We start from the raw sequence: 22,839 nt of genomic DNA on the forward strand, positions 1-22,839 counted from the left end.
CAGCAAGCATGGGCCACGCCCCAGACTCAGCCGCTCCTCACACTGCATTGCCTCTCTCCTCTTCTCAATCACTGCGGCGCCTTCAGCTACAGCGCCACATGCAATGCCGCTGGCTTAGCTTCCCAAACTCCTATCCTTCACACTCCCTTCCTTCTACATCTGGCGGCAGACGCTAGCGTGAGGCTGCCTCTGCTAGCCACTCAAGCTCAGCCACCATACACTTACACTTTCGCTACTCCTTTTCCCTATCAATGGCCAGCAGCCCCTGCTACAGACATCCAAGTAGGGCATCATCAGCCAGAAATGCAAGTTTACTGGCCTTCTCCCTCATTTCCTTCTACCTCTTCCTACATGCTTCCCTAAGCACCAAATGCTAATACGTGCGCGAGGCTGCCTCCACAAACGGTTTCGGCCCCTCCCTATCTTCCTTCTAACCCTTCTCCCCAATCTAAACCTCAGTACACTTCATTCACTCACTGCAGTCCCACTACCTACCCCAGCTCCAGAACCACCCCTTATGCCAATACCATCAAGTCTCAGATTCTCACAGAAATTCTAAGTGCTGGCTCTGGAGGCGGACCCATCACCAACCCCAGTTCCTCACTGTTCACAACTCGTATCCCTATAACACATCCTTCAAAACCTCTCCTCGACACGTTACTAAGTTCCTTCCTCCAAGCAGGTTCACCCACCATCCATTCATATCCAACAGCTGATCCAAGCTCTCGGTCAATGGTCATCGGACGCCTTCAAGAGCAATATCAGGACCAAACATTTTCACAAAGGAAGCCATCTAACTCTGATCAGTTCAGTTAAATTTGATACTGCCACTGCAGTGCCCTGCTCATTTGATAACACCGCTGCGGTGCCCCGCTTAATTCGATAATGCCAGTGCCGCCGCAGTGCCCTGCTCATCTGATAGTGCTGCTGCAGTGCCCCGTTTAATTTGATCTTGCCGCCACAGTGTCCCGCTAATTTGATCCTGCCACCGCAGTGCCCTGCTCAAATTGATATTGCTGTTGCAGTGCCCGCCTCATTTGATACTGCCGCTGCAGTGCCCTGCTCCGCTCATTCAATACTGCCGCTGCAGTGCCTTGCATAATTTGATACTGCCGTTGCAGTGCCCGGCTCATTTGATACTGCCGTTGCAGTGCCCAGCTCATTTGATACTGCCGTTGCAGTGCCCGGCTTATTTGATACTGCCGTTGCAGTGCCCGGCTCATTTGATACTGCCGTTGCAGTGCCTCGCATAATTTGATCCTGCCGCCTCAGTGCTCTGCTCAATTTGATACTGCCGTTGCAGTGCCCTGCTCAATTTGATACTGCCGTTGCAGTGCCCGGCTCATTTGATACTGCCGTTGCAGTGCCCGGCTCCGTTCATTCGATACTGCCGCTGCAGTGCCTTGCATAATTTGATACTGCCTCTGCAGAGCTTTGCATAATTTGATCCTGCCGCTGCAGTGCCTCGCATAATTCGATACTACCGCTGCAGTGCCCTGCTCATTTGAAACTGCCGCTGCAGTGCCTCACTTAATTCGGTACTACCGCTGCATTGCCCTGCTCCGCTCATTCAATACTGCCGCTGCAGTGCCTTGCATAATTTGATACTGCCGCTGCAGTGCTCGCATAATTTGATCCTGCCGCCGCAGTGCCCTGCTCAATTTGATACTGCCGTTGCAGTGCCCGGCTCATTTGATATTGCCGCTGCAGTGCCCTGCTCAGTTCATTCGATACTGCCGCTGCAGAGCTTTGCATAATTTGATCCTGCCGCTGCAGTCCCTCGCACAATTCGATACTACCACTGCAGTGCCCTGCTTAATTTGATAATGCCATTGCAGTGCCCCGCTCAGCTGATGCTGCTGTTACAGTGCCCTGCTCAATTTGATACTGCCGCAGCAGTGCCCTGCTCAATTGATACTGCCACTGCAGTGCCCCGCTTTTGATACTGCCGCAGCAGTGCCCCGCTCATTTGATACTGCCGCAGCAGTGCCCCGCTCATTTGATACTGCCACTTCCGTGGGCTCTCCCTTCCGGTGCAGCAGAGCTGCGGCTCCCATCCGGTCGCAGCGGGAGCCCTCCATCCGTTGTTCCGAGTTTTCAAGGCTCATTCAGCACTGTACAGGGCTCCCCCTTCCGGCGCAGCAGAGCTGCAGCTCCCTTCGGTCGCAGTGAGAGCCCTCCATCCATCGTTTTGAGCCTCCTGGCTTACCCAGCATCAGACTAGGCTCTCCCTTCCGGTGCAGCAGAGCCGCAGCTCCCTTCGGTCGCAGTGAGAGCACTCCATCTGACACTTCAAACCATGCCAAGTTTTCAGCCACAAGAAGGACTCTCCCTTCCGGTGCAGCAGAGCCACAGCTCCCTTCGGTCGCAGTGAGAGCCCTCCATCCATCGTTTTGAGCCTCCTGGCTTACCCAGCATCAGACTGAGCTCTCCCTTCCGGTGCAGCAGAGCCGCAGCTCCCTTCGGTCGCAGTGAAAGCTCTCCATCTGATGCTTCAAACCATGCCAAGTTTTCAGCCACAAGAAGGACTCTCCCTTCCGGTGCAGCAGAGCCGCAGCTCCCTTCGGTCGCAGTGAGAGCCCTTCATCGTTTCGAGCCTCGTGGCTCTTTCAGCTTCAAACAGGGCTCTCCCTTCCGGTGCAGCAGAGCCACGGCTCCCTTCAGTCACAGTGAGAGCCCTTCATCGTTTCGAGCCTCATCGCTCATTCAGCATCGAACAGGGCTCTCCCTTCCGGTTCAGCAGAGCCACAGCTCCCTTCGGTCGCAGTGAGAGCCCTGCATCTGACGTTTCAAACCACGCCAAGTATTCAGCTGCAAAGAGGGACTCTACCTTCCGGTGCAGCAGAGCTCCCTCACCTGGCCTTCCATCGTGATGGTTATAAGAACTAATAAACAGCCAATATTTTAATAATAGGCATGATAATAAGCAATAGTGAGAACTGGTCCCTATACTAAAGTGTTACCAAATATTTAGGTTCAATACAGGTTAAGCTCAGTTGACAGCAAATTGTTGATTATCAAAAAATATTTATTATATAATATATATAAAAAAAATATATTTATATACCAACAAAAATCCTAAAAAGGCCATAAAAGTGACAACTACAACTTTACAGCTCGAATAATACACAAGTTTTAATAGAAGAAGAAATGTGAGTGCTATTATGAAATTATAACCTTCACATTTCTGCTTTTAAATCCTCCAAATCTGACCCCCATTGTAAGTGCTCCACCATAACCTTTTTTTCTTTTTGCTTTTTTATAAAGAAAACAAGGGATGAGTTGAAATGAACTGAGCTTAACTCAACTGAAATTAATTGAACTAGCAATAAGTCTCTTAAACTGATATTCTGGCCTCTAGATATGGCTTGGGTCGTTCCTTCAAAGGGTCCCTCCTTAAAAGATTGTGATGTTTTTTATTGTCCACGGGTGAAAATCATACGTTTTCAAAAGTAATAGCATACCTCTTCTCAATAAGCCGCACAGTTTCAGGTATCATGCCCATGCTCACAACACAAGTTATTCTAATGTGCATAAGAGTTGTATATCAGCTCTCGTTCTCTCTCTCCACTGCTCAAGTGCCACAGGCTTATAATGTTTCTGCCAACAGCAATCCATGAAACCAAATGCAAAAACAAACACCACAACAACACCTGGTTTACCAGCACTCCCCCCACTGCATTCAGATGCTCCGTCCTGACTGGAAACACAGCGGAGGGCTTCGAGAGAAGAGAAAAACACTTCATTTCTCCAGAGACGTTTTTCTCTGGCAGTTTTTTTTCTTTCTGAGGGTGAGGGTGAGCACTGATATCCTCCGCTGAGCGCTGTATCAGCCGAGCCACCACTTTGTTCTGCCTAATTATGCCGTTAGCAGGAAATAACAGCACAAATTGCTGCTAATAATTAAATGACAAGTTTGATCAGAATCTGCTGATGTGTTAGTAATGCTGCTAGAATGTGACAATAGTGTCAATGCCTCAAATTATATATATATTATATTTAATAAAAAGGTCCAATTTTAAGGTCTAATTCTCAATATTAACAAAGCATTAACTACAACTTTTGTCTCAATAAACTCCTAATTTGCTGCTTATGAAAGTGAATGTGACATGACCCATACTCGGAATTCGTGCTCTGCATTTAACCCATCCAAAGTGCACACACACAGCAGTGAACACACCCACACCGTGAACACACCACCGGAGCAGTAGGCAGCCATTTATGCTACGGCGCCCGGGGAGCAGTTGGGGGTTCGGTGCCTTGCTCAAGGGCACCTCAGTCATGGTATTGAGGGTGGAGAGAGCGCTGGACATTCACTCCCCCCACCTACAATCCCTGCCGGCCCGAGACTCAAACCCGCAACCTTTGGATTACGAGTCCAGCTCTCTAACCATTAGGTAATTTAATTAATAGTTAATAGTAAGTGATGTAATTGTTAAATTTAGGTATCGGATTAGGGATGTAGAATATGGTCATGCAGAATATGTGCTTTACAAATACTAATAAACAGAGAATATGTTAATAATAGGCATGCTAATAAGCAACTAGTTAATAGTGAGAATCGGTCCCTATGCTAAAGTGTTACCAATAAAAATAGTTATTACATCATGAATTCATTATAAATACACAATTGTATAATTACTGGCTGTAATAAGGACAACTGTAATTAGAATTCACTATTAATATTACAACCAATACTAATGACCTAATTACATTCATTTTTACCTCATTAAAAAGGCACAAATCCAGTAATTTGCTGTGAAAGATCACAAATTTTGCCTTCTTTGATAATTGTGGCTCATATACAAGTTAATATTTTCAGGTGTAATATTACAATGAATACTGTCTCTCCATGGAAGGGTGGTACATCTATGTAGAAGTATTATGTAAAGGTTTTTAGAATATTTTACAGGAATTGTTTTTACACATTTAAGCAGCTTGACTTCATCACTGCATAAACGCAAGTAACTGATATAAGTGGAAAGGAGTGATTGCTCACTATAAACATTCAGAATAAGTTCAGCACCTCAAGTTTCACAATATGTTGATACTGCTGTCATGGAGAATAGACTTTTAGCACTGCATGGATTCATGCATGGAATTACAGCAGAAAGACCCGAGGGGTTTGGAACACATCCGGATGGAGTCCAAAATAAACACTTTAGTTCATTTAACATGTTTAAAAGGGTAAATGATACTAGTAACTACCATCTGGAAGAAATACATTACACTATTTATTTTTTAAAAGTAGTCTATTATACAACAAGGCTGCATTTATTTGATCAAAAATATAGTAAAACCTGTAATACTGTGAAATATAATTACTATTTAAAAGAACTGTTTCTGGATTAATATGTTTAAAATATAATTTATTCCTGTGATGCAAAACTGAATTTTCAGCATCATTATTCCAGTCTTCAGTGTCACAAGATCCTTCAGAAATCACTCTAATATAATGATTTGCTGCTCAAGAAACATTTGTTATTATGACCAATGCTGAAACTATTTCACTATTTAATTTTTTTTTAACTAATACTTTTATTCAGCAAGTGAAAACATTCATAATGTCACAAAAAATTCTTAAAAAAAAAAAAATCTAAAACTTAAAAACAAAAACCTGAAAAATGTATCATGGTTTCAAGAAGAACAACAAGTAGCACAACATAAGAAATAATTTTTGAAGGATCATGTGGCACTGAAGGCGGGAGAAATGGCTAGTGAAAATTCAGCTTTGCATCACAAGAATAAATTGCATTTTAAAATATATTTAAATTGAAAATGGTTATTTTAAATTGTAATAATACTTCACAATATTAGTGCTTTTATTGTTTTTCTGATCAAATTAATGCAGCTTTACCCTGTTGGACCAGCTCATATCCAACTCAAGACCAACTAAGGATCAGCTTAAACCAGCTCAAACCAGCTGCCATGCTTCAAAACATACCTAGCTGACATATGCTGGGTTTTTCCACAGGGTAGTGAGCACAAGACCTTCAAAAATGCAAAAAAAAAAAAAAATTAATTAATGATTCCAAACTTATGAGCAGTAGTGTATATGTGACAGTAAATCCACCTCTGCTAAAGTCCAACTTAAACTTAAAAATTAAATAAATAATAACCTGTATAACAAAAAGAAATAAAAATAAGAAAAAAATGTTTTTTTTTTTTCATGTTACGTAAGAATGGTTTTACAAACGATTCGCACAGAAATTCATGTTCACGTTTCATGAATGAGGCCCGTAATGTCAATGTCCCTATTAACTCTCAAATCGCATCACATCCTACAAAGTCAGACGTTTGTTGGCGTTGGGGACGGCGAGATGAGCAAAGGGATTGAGAGAAATGTGGATGCACATTTTAAAGAGCTCCTTGCCCCCCGGAGCGGCCGGCAGAAATAACAACAGAGTCATCTAAAATCAATCAGCGGGGCCGGCTAACGGACTGCTCCGGCTACTCCGCGCAGCGCAGATCGATACACGCGCTGGCCATTGTGAGAGCTAAATTGCCACTACCATCAGCAATTTACAGAACTGAAGCTAAAAGGCAAGAAGAGGAGAGAAGAGCAGACATGACGTTAACGTATCCGAGCACGACGCTAAACGACACATGCGGTTTAGTCGCAAATAAAAATACGCAAACAAACACGCAGGTGATGCCCAGTGGTTTGGGATTTGGTCTAAAACCGATAAAACAATTCCTCTGAAACAGATTGAATTCCAAAGGAAGGAAAGATGAAAGAGGGATGACGAGAGAGCGAAAGAGAGAAAGCAAATGCGTGCACAGGAAAAAAGCAAAGAGGCAACAGAAATCCAATAGTTTAACCTCTGTTTGAGACGCAGTGGTGGCCAGTGAAGGACAGAGGGGGGGTAAATCAATACGAGCTGATTTGCAGAAGGTGGAAGAGTGGGAGGAGGAGAGAAAAGGAGAGCGAGAGAGATGAGAAAAAAGAGACAGCACAGATTTTAAAAATACAGATTCCACAGAAGAAAGAAAAATCAAGCATAAATGAGACAAAATGTTCATATATGTGGTTTTACACACTGGCGTCCGTCATTCATTGACAGGTGAGGCTGGTATTTTTAGGTCTTGCAGGTGGGTGAGCGAGAGAGGGGGGTCTTACCTGTCGGTGAGAGCAGACTGGGAGAGAGCAGCCCGTGAACGCTGTGAGGAAGCAGACGAGAGCTGTCCTGCATCGCCATGCCGAGAGAACGCTTGGGAGGACGACCGGGCCGAGAACTGCACAGAAAAATCAGACAACAGGGGTTTAATATGACATCTAAATGTTTGCTTGATCGTGTACAGTAGGTCACAGGGACACATGATTGAGAGATGTATTTTGATTGGTGAACACCAAATATAGGCTACTTATGGGTCAATGACATGACCCTCATTCAATTAAAAAAAATTATAAAAATTAAAAAGCAATTCTTGAATACCCATGATGACATGATTATGATACACTGCCCACAATACATAGCCTTTTTTAAATCTTTTTTTAATTATTTAATTTTTGATAAAGCCTTGTTAGAAGAAATAAATTATTGACAAGAAAAATAGTTAAATGGTATAATCATCTTTGAAAAAAATGCGTATAAAATTATTTTTAACAAATTCTTCACTTTTTTAAAAGTAGTAATTTTATTTATTTTTTAATTTGTGGTACAACCAACATAAACAAATCTAATTTTTATGAGAAGGAAAGGTTAGTTCTGGTTGTAAAATGCCATGTCATGTGACTCCCTAAAAACGTAATAACATTTATTATTAATAGAAGTTCATAATATTTGTATGAAAACCCTTTTACCCTAAAAATATATGTTATTACTTTTCATTTGATTCATTTCTAGAGTCACCTTCAATTTTAGAGTCATTAAGTTGAATCTTTCTTTAAATTTTGAGTTTTCTTAGAGCTTGTAAGTCGATTAAAATGTTTAATCTAATTAATTGTATGGTGCAGCGATTAATTAATCTAAACTTAACTTAGCTGTGAAAATACCCACAAAAGATTATTAAAGCTATTATTGTGTTAAATGAGAAAGTATCAAATAGACATTACAAATAGTAGCTTTAGAAAGAAATATTTAGTTTGATTCAACATAATATTTATTACACATAACCGTTTAGACCACAATGGCCTAACATAAACTATGGAACATAAAAGAAGATAATTAGAGCAACATCTCAGTCATTTTTTCAATGAACAGTCTTCAAAATATCGTCTTTTATGTTGCACAAAAGAAAGTACGTCATTCATGTTTGAATCGACACAAGGGTAAGTAAATGACAGAATTTTTTTTGGTGAACTATCCCTTTAATGTTTCTGCATTTATTTATTTTTTAATAAATGAAATGAAACTAAAACTGCCAGCAGGTGGCGGTAAATGTCTTTGAGTCATTCATTCATTCGATTCGTTCAAACGGCTGATTCATTCAGGAATTAAGTAAACAGCTCTTTCTATGAATGGGCCTTTGAATCATTAGTTCATATGATTCGTTCAAAACGAGGATTCATTCAGAAACTAAACACCGCTGTGTCAACCCGATCTCATGAAAGTGTGTATAAACAGTACGCCAAATAAAAATGAAAACTCGTGGTATTATACACAAAAATGGACTTTGGCGTGTATATGCTATGCGATGGGAAGGATTAGGGTTGTGGGGCAGATGCGTATCATATGTACGCGAAAACTGCGTATCATATGCACACCAACAAATTTTGTATCATATGCAAACGAAAACTGCATATTATATGCACGCCAAACACGCTCGTATCATATTTATGCCAAAGTCCATTTTTGCATATCAATACCACGAGTTTTTATTTGGCGTACTACTTTTACGCATTTTCATGAGACCGGGCTCGCTGTGTTGCTCACAGATGTAACATTCTGCTGTGGCTTTATAGGATATTTTTGTTGGCAAAATTGAGCAAAAACACACAACATTTTGTTTAAAATATAGCACAGTATTAACTTATTTACTGAACGGTTGTATAAAATCACATTTGCACTCTTTTTGGACATAAACAGCACTCCTGTGATATAGCTCTCACTGCTCATGTATCGTATGATATATCGTATGATATAAATATGAGACAAAAACTCATACAGGTGCATTTTTTGCGCCAATATCTTGAATTGTAGCGCATAACTGCATTTATGAAGTTGTTGCCTTGCATTATATTTGTCAACAGTCAACTGTATGAAATGTAAGATGAAGTACAAGTCTGGGGGCGGGGCCAGTGCGTTAACTGCGTTAAAATATTTTAATCGCGTAATTTTTTCATAACTAATTAATTAAGTTTATGTGTTAAACTGACATCCCTAGTTTTTTTTGTTTTTGTTTTTTTGTAACTGTATGAAGTCGACATGAATACAAACGTTACATTTCTAAGAAACTTTTTTTTATCATCATTGTTACAGTAAATGCTGCAAATGTGATTTTCTGGTAAGTTCAGCCTCTTCTGACAGAAGAAATGCTCTGAAAATTGTTTCAGAGCATAAGCAGGTTACTATTTTACACACACATCAAACATAGGCCTACATCATCCCCTGTCATGATAGATCCGTGAACAAGCGCGGCTTTAGAATCCTGTTCCGCTAACGTGCAACACGCTAGGCAAATTATTCAACACAAAACAAAAACACACACTTATCTCCCACACTTCATTGTGAGACGGGCTATCAAAGAGACAGGTACATGACAGTTCGAACCCTGCGCAAGGGTGCTGGCAGAGCAAAATAAGCCAGAAAAGCAAAATGTTAATTCTACTGCTGCATATCATTGGATCATGTCCAAGTACATCAAGCAGCAAGTGTTTTCACCGTTCTATTAATACTGCAGCGCTAACAAACACAAACCAGAGCAGAATCACCACTGACCTGATCATAGTAAAGCCAAGAGGAAGAACCCCACAGCATGCCACTTGTTCTTAATAGTATTACACTGGCGTTTCAGAGAGTAGTATTATTACATAGAAGTTTCACAAGTATACAACATGTGCATATATAGCCGATGTAGACAACTGAAGTCAACACAAAACAGCATTTCCAACCAGTTTTACATCCATTGTGTGATGTATTTTTAAGCTCAACCTGAATGCAAGTTTGCTACTGATTGTGGAGAACAAATGAAATATCACCAGCACCAACTTACTTTAATGTTACATAAATGTTAGCATGAACTGAAAATTTCAGAGAAAAATTGTGTTGCTTGGGGGAGTGCTATGGAAGGCTGTTTCTGTCACAGAATTAAAAAAAAATAAATAAATAACAAAATCTGACTTGCGAGATATAAACACAGGATTGTCTTTTTTCTGACTTTACATCTCACAATTCACAATTTTTTTTAACCATGGAATAAAAAATAAAAAAGTCAAAAAGTTTACAATTCTTACTTCTCTTCTCAGAATTGCAAGAAAAAAAGTCATTTTATATCATGCAATTGTATTATATCTCGCAATTCAGACTTTATCTGAATTTTGAGTTCATATCTCAAAATTCTTACTTTTTTTCTGAATATGGCTAGGAAAAAAGTCTGAATTGTGAGATAAATATCCCAATAACCTTTTACATTTTTTATTCTGTGGTGAAAGCAGGCTTCCAATCCATACTATACAGATAAATTCAAATTAATAATAATTATTTATTTAAATTTAATAGTAGAAGTAATTTTCCACTTATTTGAATCATCTTTACTGCAATGATAACATGAATGCTAATGGATGATTTTTAAACAATATGTCAATATGTTATCATTAAAACACATTATTATTTACTTCATTTTTATTTTTTAATAATAAAAGTCAATTATATATATTTGAGTTACTTGGTATTAAATTTCAGCCCCTGGTCTAAACTGCACTTCCATCCCTCTCAGGTCCATCTTCATTCTCTAAGACCTTAGTAGTGCACTTGTGAGTATTTTTAAGTACTTACATTTCAGACTTGAAGCAATACTGCAGTCAAACAATGCCAACAAACAGAAAATCTACTAGAAACCAAATGGATCAATGGTAAACTTCAAAAGACCCTTCAACCTCCAGTTTCATCCATACTGTCCTTCCTCCCTTTCCTGCCCCAAGATATCCCAGTTTGACTTGCTGATCTGTTGACAAGCTTGTCATGGTCCGTGGCAAATGGGAATCACTTTGGACCGTCACATTACTAATCCAATTAAAAACTATGAACAGTGGAGCGTGGTGGAAAAAAGAGGCAATCAACATGAATCACTTTAGCCGTTGTAGTGCCTTGTAAGTGGAGAGCAGTCGATGGAGTTAACTGTACTATAAAAAAAAAAACGTCAGCACAGTTTTCCAGACCACAATTCCTCTCTAGCGCGGATAAAATTAATGGAGTCTTTGATTCTGGGAGAGTTCGACAAACTACTTTTAGCCTTGGTTTGTTTGACTTTTTACTCTGAGAAAATGTTTGATTTAATTGACAGAGAAAGTGGAGGGGGATCAAGACATGACACGGCGGATTCGAACCGGTGTCTCCCACATGAACACCATGGCCACAGGTGAGAAAGAAACTTATTATAACTTATTGTTACCAAAAAAGTCCACAAAGAACTTTGTGTGCAAAGGCCTGAGTCTGTTTCAAAGTTGGTTTTTACATCATTCTGACAAAAGCCACGTTGGAAAACAATCAGTTACCTCAGTGTTCCGATAACACGACTCCATTTCCTTTGAGGAAAGCAAATTAGAAAACAACCTGGTGGGGCAGCAAATGATTCTGTGGGGTCATTGTAGTGCAGGACGAAAAATCAGCAAAATGTCAAAAGATCCCGCCTTTGAAGACGGTCAGCTACTAATTTGAAATCACACATCAGTGACTGTTAAAAAAAACTTAAGCAGACGTTTCCGGTCTTGCTTAGAGTGAGGTGGAAAACCGTTTCCTGTAAAGCTCTACATCAGTATACGTGTGTTGAAGAACAAGACGAATTCGTTCTTTCCTCATTTGGAGCATCTGACTCACTTGCTCCTTTCGAGCATTCCTAATCGAGGCGTGCCCGAAGTACAAGATAGAAAAAAGCCAACATGCTGGAGTCGTTAGAAGTCTGCAGTCAGGCGATTGTGCGTGAACAGGCACTTGACTCCCGCGGGACTCTTAAAGCTATTTTCTTATTTAGCCCCACTTTGACTGGGTATTGTTAGAGGCCGAGCAGTTCTTTCCTCGCTCGTGACAGGTGCTTCCCTTATATAAAACCCATCCTTTCATTTTCAAGAGTGCTTTCGGAAAGGTACAGCCATCATGTACTCAACACAATGTTCCAGAAAGAGTACTGGAATTATAATTGTGTGGAAATATGGGACTTGGTATGATTACTACGAATAAGGATAAAGTACTGAAAAAAGTGATTAAGTAATTGATCATTAATATATATTTTGGATTAATTGATTAAATTGGCCAAAGTTTATTTTCTGATAAAAAAGCAAAAATGTTTAATTATAATCTTACACTAATTATACCTAATAAAACGCTAATATATATGGTTATGCAAATGCTTTAAACCATATTTTTAGTGCATAATAAAGGTCATAAAGCATTAGAACAAAACCTGATCAGCATTTTGGACCATTTGAGCACTTATGCTGATTTTGTGCTGCACTTGTAAAATTGTTCAAAATATAATGTTGCATGGTTTTACAGTGGTTCATATTTCATCTTATGGCTTATATAATGAGCTTTTTTATTGTTAGCAACATTTTTGTTATACAAGTAAATGCACTTGATGTGTGTAAAGGCTATTACACAAAACTCAAATATTTGCTGTGCAAGAAAAGTTGAGAATTAGCTGTAATTATCAGTTAGTTGCGCAATTATCATTTTTGATTATGAAAACTGTGGAACCAATATTAATCAAATTTTGAATTTTAAAATCATTTTTAAAAGGTATTTTGGTGATGATGTGTGAATGGTATCAGTATGAGTATTGTGTAAAATCCAAACCTTTACCATAAAAGATAAATAGGCAATCTTACTGCAAAGTTCCATGTATAAAAATTGTCAAAAGTTTTATACATTTTATAGACTAGTTGCTGCAGCCATAATTTCAAATATTGCAAATAAAAAACTACAGAATTCCAAACTGCTGCTAAGTATCCAATAATGTGGAGGTGACAATAGCCAAGTTCACGAGTCCTTACTGTGAAAACAGGATTTTTAAGAAAGGCAGAAACCGTATGAAGACTCCTAATCAGAGTGTTCTGACTTTGTCTCCATTACTTAGCTGTAATGCAGGTCTATTGAAGGCTGCTTGTCGGTATATTGAACCGGCGCCCTGTGAACCGCTCAGTTCTTCAGTCAATCTGACTGTAATAGAGCCTCTTACACCCTGAGAATTCCCTGATATGGGAATATTTTTCATCTCCCTTTCCCACTCGCAGGCATGATGCCCATGTGCGTTCCCTACAGCCACGACAGACAGTGAAGAGCAGCGAGTATACAATCACACACACACACTCTCCTCTCTTTCCCGTATCCCATCGGGCTGGAGGAACAGATGGCAGTGAAAAGTCATTCACACGTTACTGCACGTTCCACATGCCGGAGAAGAAAACCCTGTCAGTGTGCTCGTCGCAACCAATCACTCTGCTCAAATCCCCGGCGACAGCATCGCGCTCTGCTGGGGACCGGCGAAAACTGGGTTACTAAGCACTTTTTATTCTCTCTCAGCTTCGTAAATGTGCCCTTGTCATCTTTTAAACGGCCTTATTCAATATTCATGAACAGGCGACACCTGCTTGTCTCGCGGAGACAATGTGGCTGAAAAGATGAGGACGGGGCAAGTTCCGAGGTAGGTGATTCAAACCACACCCCTTTCGGCAGAGTGGGTGTGGCCTACGTGTTTGTTCGCAGGATTGAACTTTGTTTTAATCTTCTCATTTAGCGAGAACTGTTTGTAATAATATTTAGCCTGAGAAAAAGCAAAGGCCAAGAGTTGGACCGTGGCCGGAGGGGGGTGCGGGAGGACAAGGAGGGAAAACAAAATCAGATTTCCAAAATTATAATGGAAAACGGTTTTAACAACAACAAAGACGGCAGCTGAGGCAAGAGAAAAATGTACGAGTCAGGGTGCCTTTGAAGATATTTAATTAAAATCTAATCCTGCATTCTTAAAGGCTCACATAAATTAAGCTGTCAGTCAGGAGATTTATGCATTCACATTTGCATATTGCATACAATTCATCAATTACTCATGTTTGAAAGGCTTGAGTATCCCAGGGAGAGGAGCTACCAGTGTGCCAGCTCAGAGAGACAGACAGCGAGAGAGAGACAGCGTGAGGGAGAGAGACAGACAGAGAGGATGATGGGGCTCCTGGTACCCGCTGATGCCCAAGAGGAGTCAGTCTCCATATGTCCATGCATTCAACCAATACTACTCAAATCCTTTCTCTTGCAAACGTACACACACACACACACACTGTGCGTGAAGCTGTCTGGTCTCAGACTGCCACATGTAAAGCTCTATTCTCACAGTCAGACAACTGCCGTTGATTTCATTCTGCACTTTGCTCTCAGTGTTGTACAACTAAACTAATTGGTGTACACTAGAGCGGGCCACAAGTACATGTGGCAGGCACAAGCTAAATGATTCACGCTTTACTGAATAGTTACTACATAAACATTTCATATATCTACAATATGTTATTTCATGACTTACAGTCTCTTATGCTCACCAAAGTTGCATTTATTTGATCAAAAATATAGTAAAAACACTAATATTGTGAAATATTATTAAAATTAAAAAACAGTTTTCTATATGAATATTAAAATTCCTGTGACGAAAAGCTGAATTTTTAGTCTTCAGTTTCACTTCATCCTTCAGAAAATCATTCTGATATGCTGATTTGCTGCTCAAGAAACATTTATTTTAATATTTTTGTGGAAACCATGATACAGTTTTTTCAGGATTCTGTGATGAACAATAAGTTCAAAAGAACAGCATTTATTTGAATTAGAAATCTTTTGTAACAATATAAATGTCCTTACTGCCACTTTCTATTAATTCTATTCATTCTTGTAGACTATAAGTTTTTTGTAAAAAAAAGAATATGTAAGTTTGATTTTATACAAATAAGAAAAAATAAAGCTTGTATCGTCTTCTATCGAACTGCATTTCAGTAAAGTCAAGGTGACACCTGACATTTCCAGGTATGTATGTTCAGTCATCACAGCCATCCAATATTTCTCAGATTAAAGGCCAATGCTTTTAATTTGGGAAAGGCTTTGGCCGTGGTAGGGCTGTTTTTCCCCACAGGCTTGTCTCACACTGTGTTCCATTATCTTGATTGTGATTGTCAGACGAAGACTATTGTTAACCATAACTAGCGGTTTCGCTGTAGGGTTGAGGCAAGCCAAGTGCAGGGCAGTGCAACCGAGGAGACGCCAAGAAATTAGGACAACCGTCTCCGACCACCTACCGGTTGGCTAGTTGAATTTCAAAGTGGATGGAATGTTTAATAATCTGTGGCCAAGAAAAAACAAAGATGGAGAAAAACTGGCATTAACAGATCTCCATAAACTGGGTGTCTTATAGGAACTTTGCTTAATAGGCACCTAAGAGTTATGCAACGATATACCTGGCAAGTTTATGGATAGGTAAACGGATAACTTTAACTTATACTTACACACACACACATATATATGTATGTATGTATACATATGTATGTGTGTGTGTGTATATACAGTGCCGTGAAAAGGTGTTTGCCCGCTTCCTGTTTTTTAATTATTTTTGCATATGTCACACTTAAAAGATTCAGATCATCAAACTAATTTTAATATTACACAAAGTAACCCGAGTAAATACAAAATGCAGTTTTGAAATAATGATTTCATTTATTAAGGGAAAAAAGCTGTCCAAACCTGCCTACGTAAAAAAGTAACTGCCCCCTAAATCTAAAAACTGGTTGTGCCACCCTTTGCAGTAACAACTTCAATCAAGCGTTTGCGATAACTGGCAATGAGTCTTTCACATCGCTGTGGAGGAATTTTGGCCCACTCTTCTTTGCAGAATTGTTTTAATTCAGCCACATTGGAGGGTTTTCGAACATGAATGGACTGTTTAAGGTCATGCCACAGCATCTCAATTGGATTTAAGTCCAGACTTTGACTTGGCCACTCCAAAACCTTAATTTTGTTTTTCTTGAGCCATTCAGAGGTGGACTTGCTGGTGTGTTTGGGATCATTGTCCTGCTGCATAACCCAAGTGCCCTTGAGCTTGAGGTCCCAAACTGATGCCCGGACATTCTCCTTCAGGATTTTCTGATAGAGTGCAGAATTCATGGTTCCATCAATAATGGCAAGTCATCCCAGTCCTGAAGCTGCAAAGCAGCCCCAGACCATCACACTACCACCACCATGTTTGACTGCTGGTATGATGTTCTTTTTATGAAATGCTGTGTTGGTTTCACGCCAGATGTAACAAGACACACACCTTCCAAAAAATTAAACTTTTGTCGCATCAATCCACAAAATATTTGCCCAAAAGTCTTGGGGATAATCAAGATATTTTTTGGCAAATGTGAGACGAGCCTTTGTGTTCTTTTTGGTCAACAGTGGCTTTTGCCTTGGAACTCGCCCATGGATGCCGTATTTGCCCAGTCTCTTTCTTATTGTTGAATCATGAACGCTGACCTTAATTGAGGCAAGTGAGGCCTGCAGTTCTTTAGATGTTGTTTTGGGTTCTTTTATGACCTCCTGAATGAGTCGCCGTTGCACTCTTGGAGTAATTTTGTTTGGCCAGCCACTCCTGGGAAGGTTCACCACTCTTTCAAGTTTTCTCCATTTGTGGATAATGGCTCTGACCATGGTTCACTGGAGTCCCAAAGCCTTAGAAATGGCTTTATAACCCTTTCCAGACTGATACATGTCTACTATTTTGTTAGACTCTGTTCTTGAATTTCTTTAGAGCGCGGCATGATGTGTTGCTCTTTAAACATGCTTCACTTTGTCAGACAGGTTCTATTTAAGTGATTTCTTGATTCAACAGGTCTGGCAGTAATCAGGCCTGGGTGTGTCTAGTGAAATTTAACTCAGCTTTCTAAAATAATGTGGTTAATCACAGTTCTTTCATGATTTAACAGGAGGGGGCAATTAATTTTTCACGTAGTGCCAGGCAGGTTTGGACAACTTTTTTTCCCTTAATAAATTAAATCATCATTTAAAAACTGCATTTTGAATTTACTTGCATTATATATGTGTAATATTAAAATTAGTTTGATGATCTGGGGTCTTTTAAGTGTGACAAATATGCAAAAAATAAAAAAAACAGGAAGGGGGCAAAAACCTTTTCACGGCACTGTCTATGCACACACTTATATTTACATATATATAATGATTATAACTATAATATATTTATATGAAAATATTTTTTTTATTTCATTCTCATCTGAGACATTTACATTCAAAAGTTGTATTTATTTATATATTTCATGTTGCAAAAGGACATTTCTATAATAAATGTGATACATCTCACCTTACAATAAATGTGGAAGTAAAATGGCTAAACTTGCAAGCACAGAATGTTTTAGTTCAATCTATTTAGATCTTTAGCAATAAAACAAACAATTTAATTCTTGCACAAAGTAATAAACCCTGATTAAATATTAACTATTAAAAAATGACCATTAAAAATGATTGCACAACCAGCCAGTAGGTGACAATATGCATGAAGACTGTAAATCACCATTAAACAAAAGAAGAAGAAAGTGCTTTATCTTAGTGTTTGTTTTCATGGTGATTATTTTCATGGTTCACTTTCTCCTGGTTGCATTTTTGGAAGCGATAACAGTGAGTAAGATCAATCCAGATTCTGGGGTTTATGTGTGTTGGTATAACCCTGCTTTCTGTTTACCTACAGTACCCACCTTAAGTATATTAAGGAAATTTTGGAAAATTAGAGGCCTGTCTCTTTACCTAAATTAGATGATTAAATTTTGAATTGCTTTTGCCATAACGGATGACCTCAGATCAGCTAATGACAGTAAACAAAGGTGTTTTTCTAAAATGCCGACTCCTGGGACGCCACCAGAGAAAGGTCAAGCGCTCAGAGCGACAGAGTCCCGTCTATGTGGCACGGTCTCTTTCGCACGCATACACACAAATACACATGCTGTCCAGCCCTCACAATGTCACTTTTGTTCTGCGTTATTAACTGAGAGAATTCCTTTGCTTCAAGCTTTTATTAAAAATCTCGGTGCGGCTGTGCGCAAGGAACCGTTTCGGAAAGGGCCCAGAAAAAAACAGAGCATCTCCCGAAGAGAAATCTCCACTCGTGGATTTCTTTAAGTGCTGCCTCCGTCTGACACCGTGTAGCTTTTAGCTTAAGTAACCGCCGATCATAATTTTTCCCTCCTTCTCTCAGCAGTGCCACTACAGAGCTACTGATGGTATTGAATAAATGTCAGATGTCTTCCCCCCTGCTGTCTGCTCCGAGAGCGAGAGGGAGAGGAGCGAGAGAGAGGTGTTGCCTTATTCATGGTGGGCAGCGGGTGGGGGAGGGAGAGTTTGTTTGTGAGCCATTATCTTCATCCATCAATCAAATCCGAGAAGCGCGCGACACGAGCGCATCATTTGATTGCACATGGGAGCCTGTGTGTGTATGAATATCCATAACAATATGGACGTCCAGTGAGATGATCTTTATTTCTAAATGACACACAAGGCCTTGACACATGCTGCTAAACAGCAGATCACCAGGCCTGCATGGAAAAGCTCTGCGGATTTACACAGAATTAGTATGTACGGCATTCACAAAGTTCTACACGGCCCCTTGGTCTGTTGAAGACATTTTACCATACTGAAATCCATTCCACAATTAATGCAGAAAATGCAATTAAAGTGTACAGCTTATATGTGAAGCAGCTGAGCACAAAACAGGCCCACTTTTGTCACACCTGTTCAAGATCATATTCACAAATTGAAATGTTTTAAAGTGAAACAGAAAGGAATTTCATGACATATCAGCACTATATCAGATATCGGCCTAAATTGGATATTTTTTAATGTATCATAACTGGTTGATATCTATTCCAGCATCCCAGAGATCCCTACTGTATTATTATGAAGGTTTTTTCTTTTTTTCAAACAGTATACTACATATTTAGGGTAAAAGTATAAAAGACTGTTAATTCTACATTTTATTTTATCTGTCATACTGTGCATACTATTCACTTCTAGCAAACTGTACATACTAATAATTTTAGTTCTTGCATGTGCATTTAGTTTTTTTAAAGTAGTATACATAAAGATACAATATTGGCCAATTATCTGTTATTGGCCATGAAAAAGATAATAAATTAACGCTTGTATGATTCAACAACCATGCAACATTTGAAACAATTTATGTAACTTAAAAACTGAGATTTAGATTTTCAAAATTCTAAATAAAATAAGATCTATTACAGCGCGCTTGTACATTTAAATGTGTGATAAAGCGTGTGTTTGTGTGTGTGAAAGGGTTCAATGAAGAGGTCATCTATCCAATACTCAAAGGAATTGATGTTTGACTCTTATCATTAGTCCAAACACACACACATACAGACGCACACATCATTTTTAAAATGGTCTGTTCCAGCTGAATTCACGGTTTAATCCTTCCTCTTTAGACATGCTCACTTCCTTTTTTCAGCCCTGCATCTCTGTGATTCTGTATTGACTCTTCACTGAACATATGATGAGCCGGTGATTTACCACACGGGGGAATGGACGGACAGAGAGAGAGAGGGATGGGAAAGAGGAGGGAGAGGCTGTCGTCACTTGACAGCTCACTGAGATACGACTCAATGCGCGGCTCTTAAAAATAGCAGCTCTCTGATAAACAGCACGCTCTCCCTTTAACCCGCAGCAGAGACGGTGGACACAATGTGCCCGACTGTGCTTAAGTTAAGACGTGATAGATTCAAAGCATCCCAGCAATGAGACTCACAGCCTGTTAACGGTGAGCGGACGCACATGTCGGGGCCTCCGGTGTGTGAGAGAAAACAGACAGAGAGATTTCTTATCTTTGTATACTCTCTCTCACACACACATTCACGGTCTGTTTAACTCATGCTGCTTTAATACACACTCGTATCAGTCTAAGTAAGTTTGATCTCTTTTTCCATTCCACCTGTTTCTCAAGTCTCACTCCATCCATCTCTGTAAGTGCTGCATTTCATTCTGTCAAAGCGAGTCTTGAATGTTTAAGTCGACATGAAATCACAACTGACCTTTTTTACTTTTGTGTGATATGATTTATCAGAGCACAGTATTCTCAAGTCTGACTTGCTCTGCCTCTGAAACAACTTCTTATTCTTTTTATTATTATTGTGGGTGTATTAAACATGGTTTCACATTCCTTTCCATTAATTGCCTTCAACAACCAAAGACAATGAAATAGAACCATCCTAAACTCCTTATCAAGTGTTTGGGGTTATAAAAAGCCCATTTAATAATTAAATATTATAAATAGAGCCAAAATGGTTTTGGGTAATAATTAAAAAAAAATTAAATCATGGATGCATAATCTCAAAATCAATTTTTTTAAATATATAAAATAATTAATCAGATTTCAGCATGTATAATTGCACAGTTGTTCAAAAGTTTAGGGCCAGAAAGATTTGTTTTATGTTTATTGATGAAGTAAAAAATACAGTAAAAACAGTACTATTGTGAATTATTACAATTTTCAATAAAAAAATATAACAATTCCCGTGATTGGGTCATTACTTCAGTCTCCAGTGTAACATGATCCTTCGGAGATCATTCCAAGATGCTGATTTGTGCTCAAGAACATTTCTGATTATTATCAATGTTGAAAACATATTTTTCAGGAATACTTTCAGGAATCTTTGATAAATAGAAAGTAAAAAAATAATTTATTTTACTTAAAATAGAAATATTTTGTAACATAATATAAAGGTTTTCAGTATTTTTTAAGTACACACAGTATTTTTGGCTACCATCAATGGCTACCATCAACTCTTTGGTTTCCCATATTCTTCAAATGATCTTCTTTTGTGTTCAACATGAGGATAAGGGTTTTTCAGTTAATTATCCCCTTTAAATGCAACAAGTTCAATCTCCTGATTGTGTTCAGACGAACTGAATGATTAGGACAAAATGTGGCTCACTATCACTCGCTTATGGGCTAACGGTTGACTGAAAGCAAACAATTTAGATAGCAAAACGCGTTGAACCTTGACACATGCAAACACATGCTGTTACCACAAAACACACACACTTCTATATCCTCTCTCAAGTCGCCAGGTTCAGATCCCACTCAATTAAATTAGATCTGCTTCCCGTAATTCTGCCACTCTCAGCGCCAAAGCTGACAGCAATCGGCTTTCTTCCTACCCGACACAACTCGCCGTCTCTCCACTGCGAGTCTTTGTGGACCCCGGCGGGCGGGATGATGTGTTTGTGGGGGGGGGGCTGAGTTTGCCTTCAGACAATAGCGAGGGTTGGCACTTAGCTGTACGTGGATTAAATTCTCTGGCATTATCAACCCGCCCGCTGAATCCGTGCAGGGGGCGGGAGGAACAGGGGTCGGCAAGATGCAGAACAAACCTTCTATCCCTGATGCTCGACGTCTCACTGTGGATTACTGTCACTCACCGCCGAGAGAGAGAGAAAAGTGAGAGAGAGAGAGAGGAGGCGAGGGAGGGTTACTCTCATTTATTTAATAACCCGCACCCTAATCTGTTTCAAAACAGCAGAGGGAGGGAAAATGTCATGGGAAGATGTAAACACGAGGAGCCGGTGGCTCTTGTACCTACAAACAGAGTCTTTTCCGAATTTAACAAGTCTTTTGCTTCATCTGTGTGAGGACTTGATGGGCTCCTTTCTCCGGCTGTTTTGGTTTAAGCATTTTATTATGACCTCTATACTCTTTTCCACACACATGATTAGACTGGATTAAAATATCTCTGATGTTCTCATGAGAAAATATTGTAGATAGCAGCTATTTTTCCAGAGGAAGGCCTTATGAAGTGACAAAAACAGCCCTTATAATGCACCATGAGCTTGTATTCCAATGCATTTGGCAAAGACTTTTATCCAAAGCAATTGACAGCATTTATCATTTTGCATGTTCCCTGGGAATTAAACCATGATCTTGGCATTGCTAACGCCACAGCATCGTACAGTAAAAAATGATTGAAATGTTAATGGTAAAAGACTGTAAAAGACCTGTTTATTGATTAATGGTAAGTTCCCTTATTCTATGGTGAAAAGTATGTGTATGTGCTTTAGGGTTTTGTAACTATGCTATTAAATCAACATTTATTGCTTTCAAGATGGTGTGCACTGTGCACCTTCTATATATTAGTATTTACATTAGATTGCGGAAAAACTACTTGTGATGAGCTTTGATTCATCAAGTGGCTTTTTCATTACCATCTGTGTTTTTAGTGCTTGTCAATGTATTATGAAGATATTAGGTTGATATATTAATATTATATCAATTGATGAAATAAACAGGTTTTAACGTAAGATGAAGTTCAATCTGTAAAATCTAAAAATGTTGGTTCTGTATTTATTACGGTTAAAATCTTGCAACCACAGCTGCTGTTTTTGCTGTACATTTCACAGTTGTTGTATATTATTGTTATTAAAGTCAATATAAAATGTCATTTACAACCCCTTATACTTATATAATAATAATTTTAAAATGTAAATATTGTTGAGCATAACATGAATTGACTGTGAAAAGTTACAAGGTTTCGGAGGGGAAGTGTTGATAAGCACCATGTTGGCGTCAGAATTGCCCAGAGTAAGACCGAGAACACATGCTTAGAGTTCATTTTGATTTGATGTTGACTTTAAGTATGGCATAAAGGCCATTGCACAC

At 39.2% G+C, this 22,839-nt stretch overlaps 1 protein-coding gene across 2 annotated transcripts in view; it reads right to left on the minus strand.

Moving 5' to 3' along the window:
• Window positions 1-22,839, minus strand: part of LOC306862092 (dachshund homolog 2-like) — a 144,796-nt gene that overhangs the window by 76,728 nt on the left and 45,229 nt on the right. For both annotated transcript variants that reach the window (XM_079404722.1, XM_079404723.1), the window contains exon 2: window positions 7,121-7,236. In XM_079404722.1, the coding sequence (XP_079260848.1) occupies window positions 7,121-7,236 (116 nt within the window). The remainder of the gene's footprint in view (window positions 1-7,120; window positions 7,237-22,839) is intronic.

This window comes from Barbus barbus (genome assembly GCF_936440315.1).
Source record: "Barbus barbus genome assembly, chromosome: 43".
In the NCBI taxonomy this organism is placed as follows: Eukaryota; Metazoa; Chordata; class Actinopteri; order Cypriniformes; family Cyprinidae; genus Barbus; species Barbus barbus.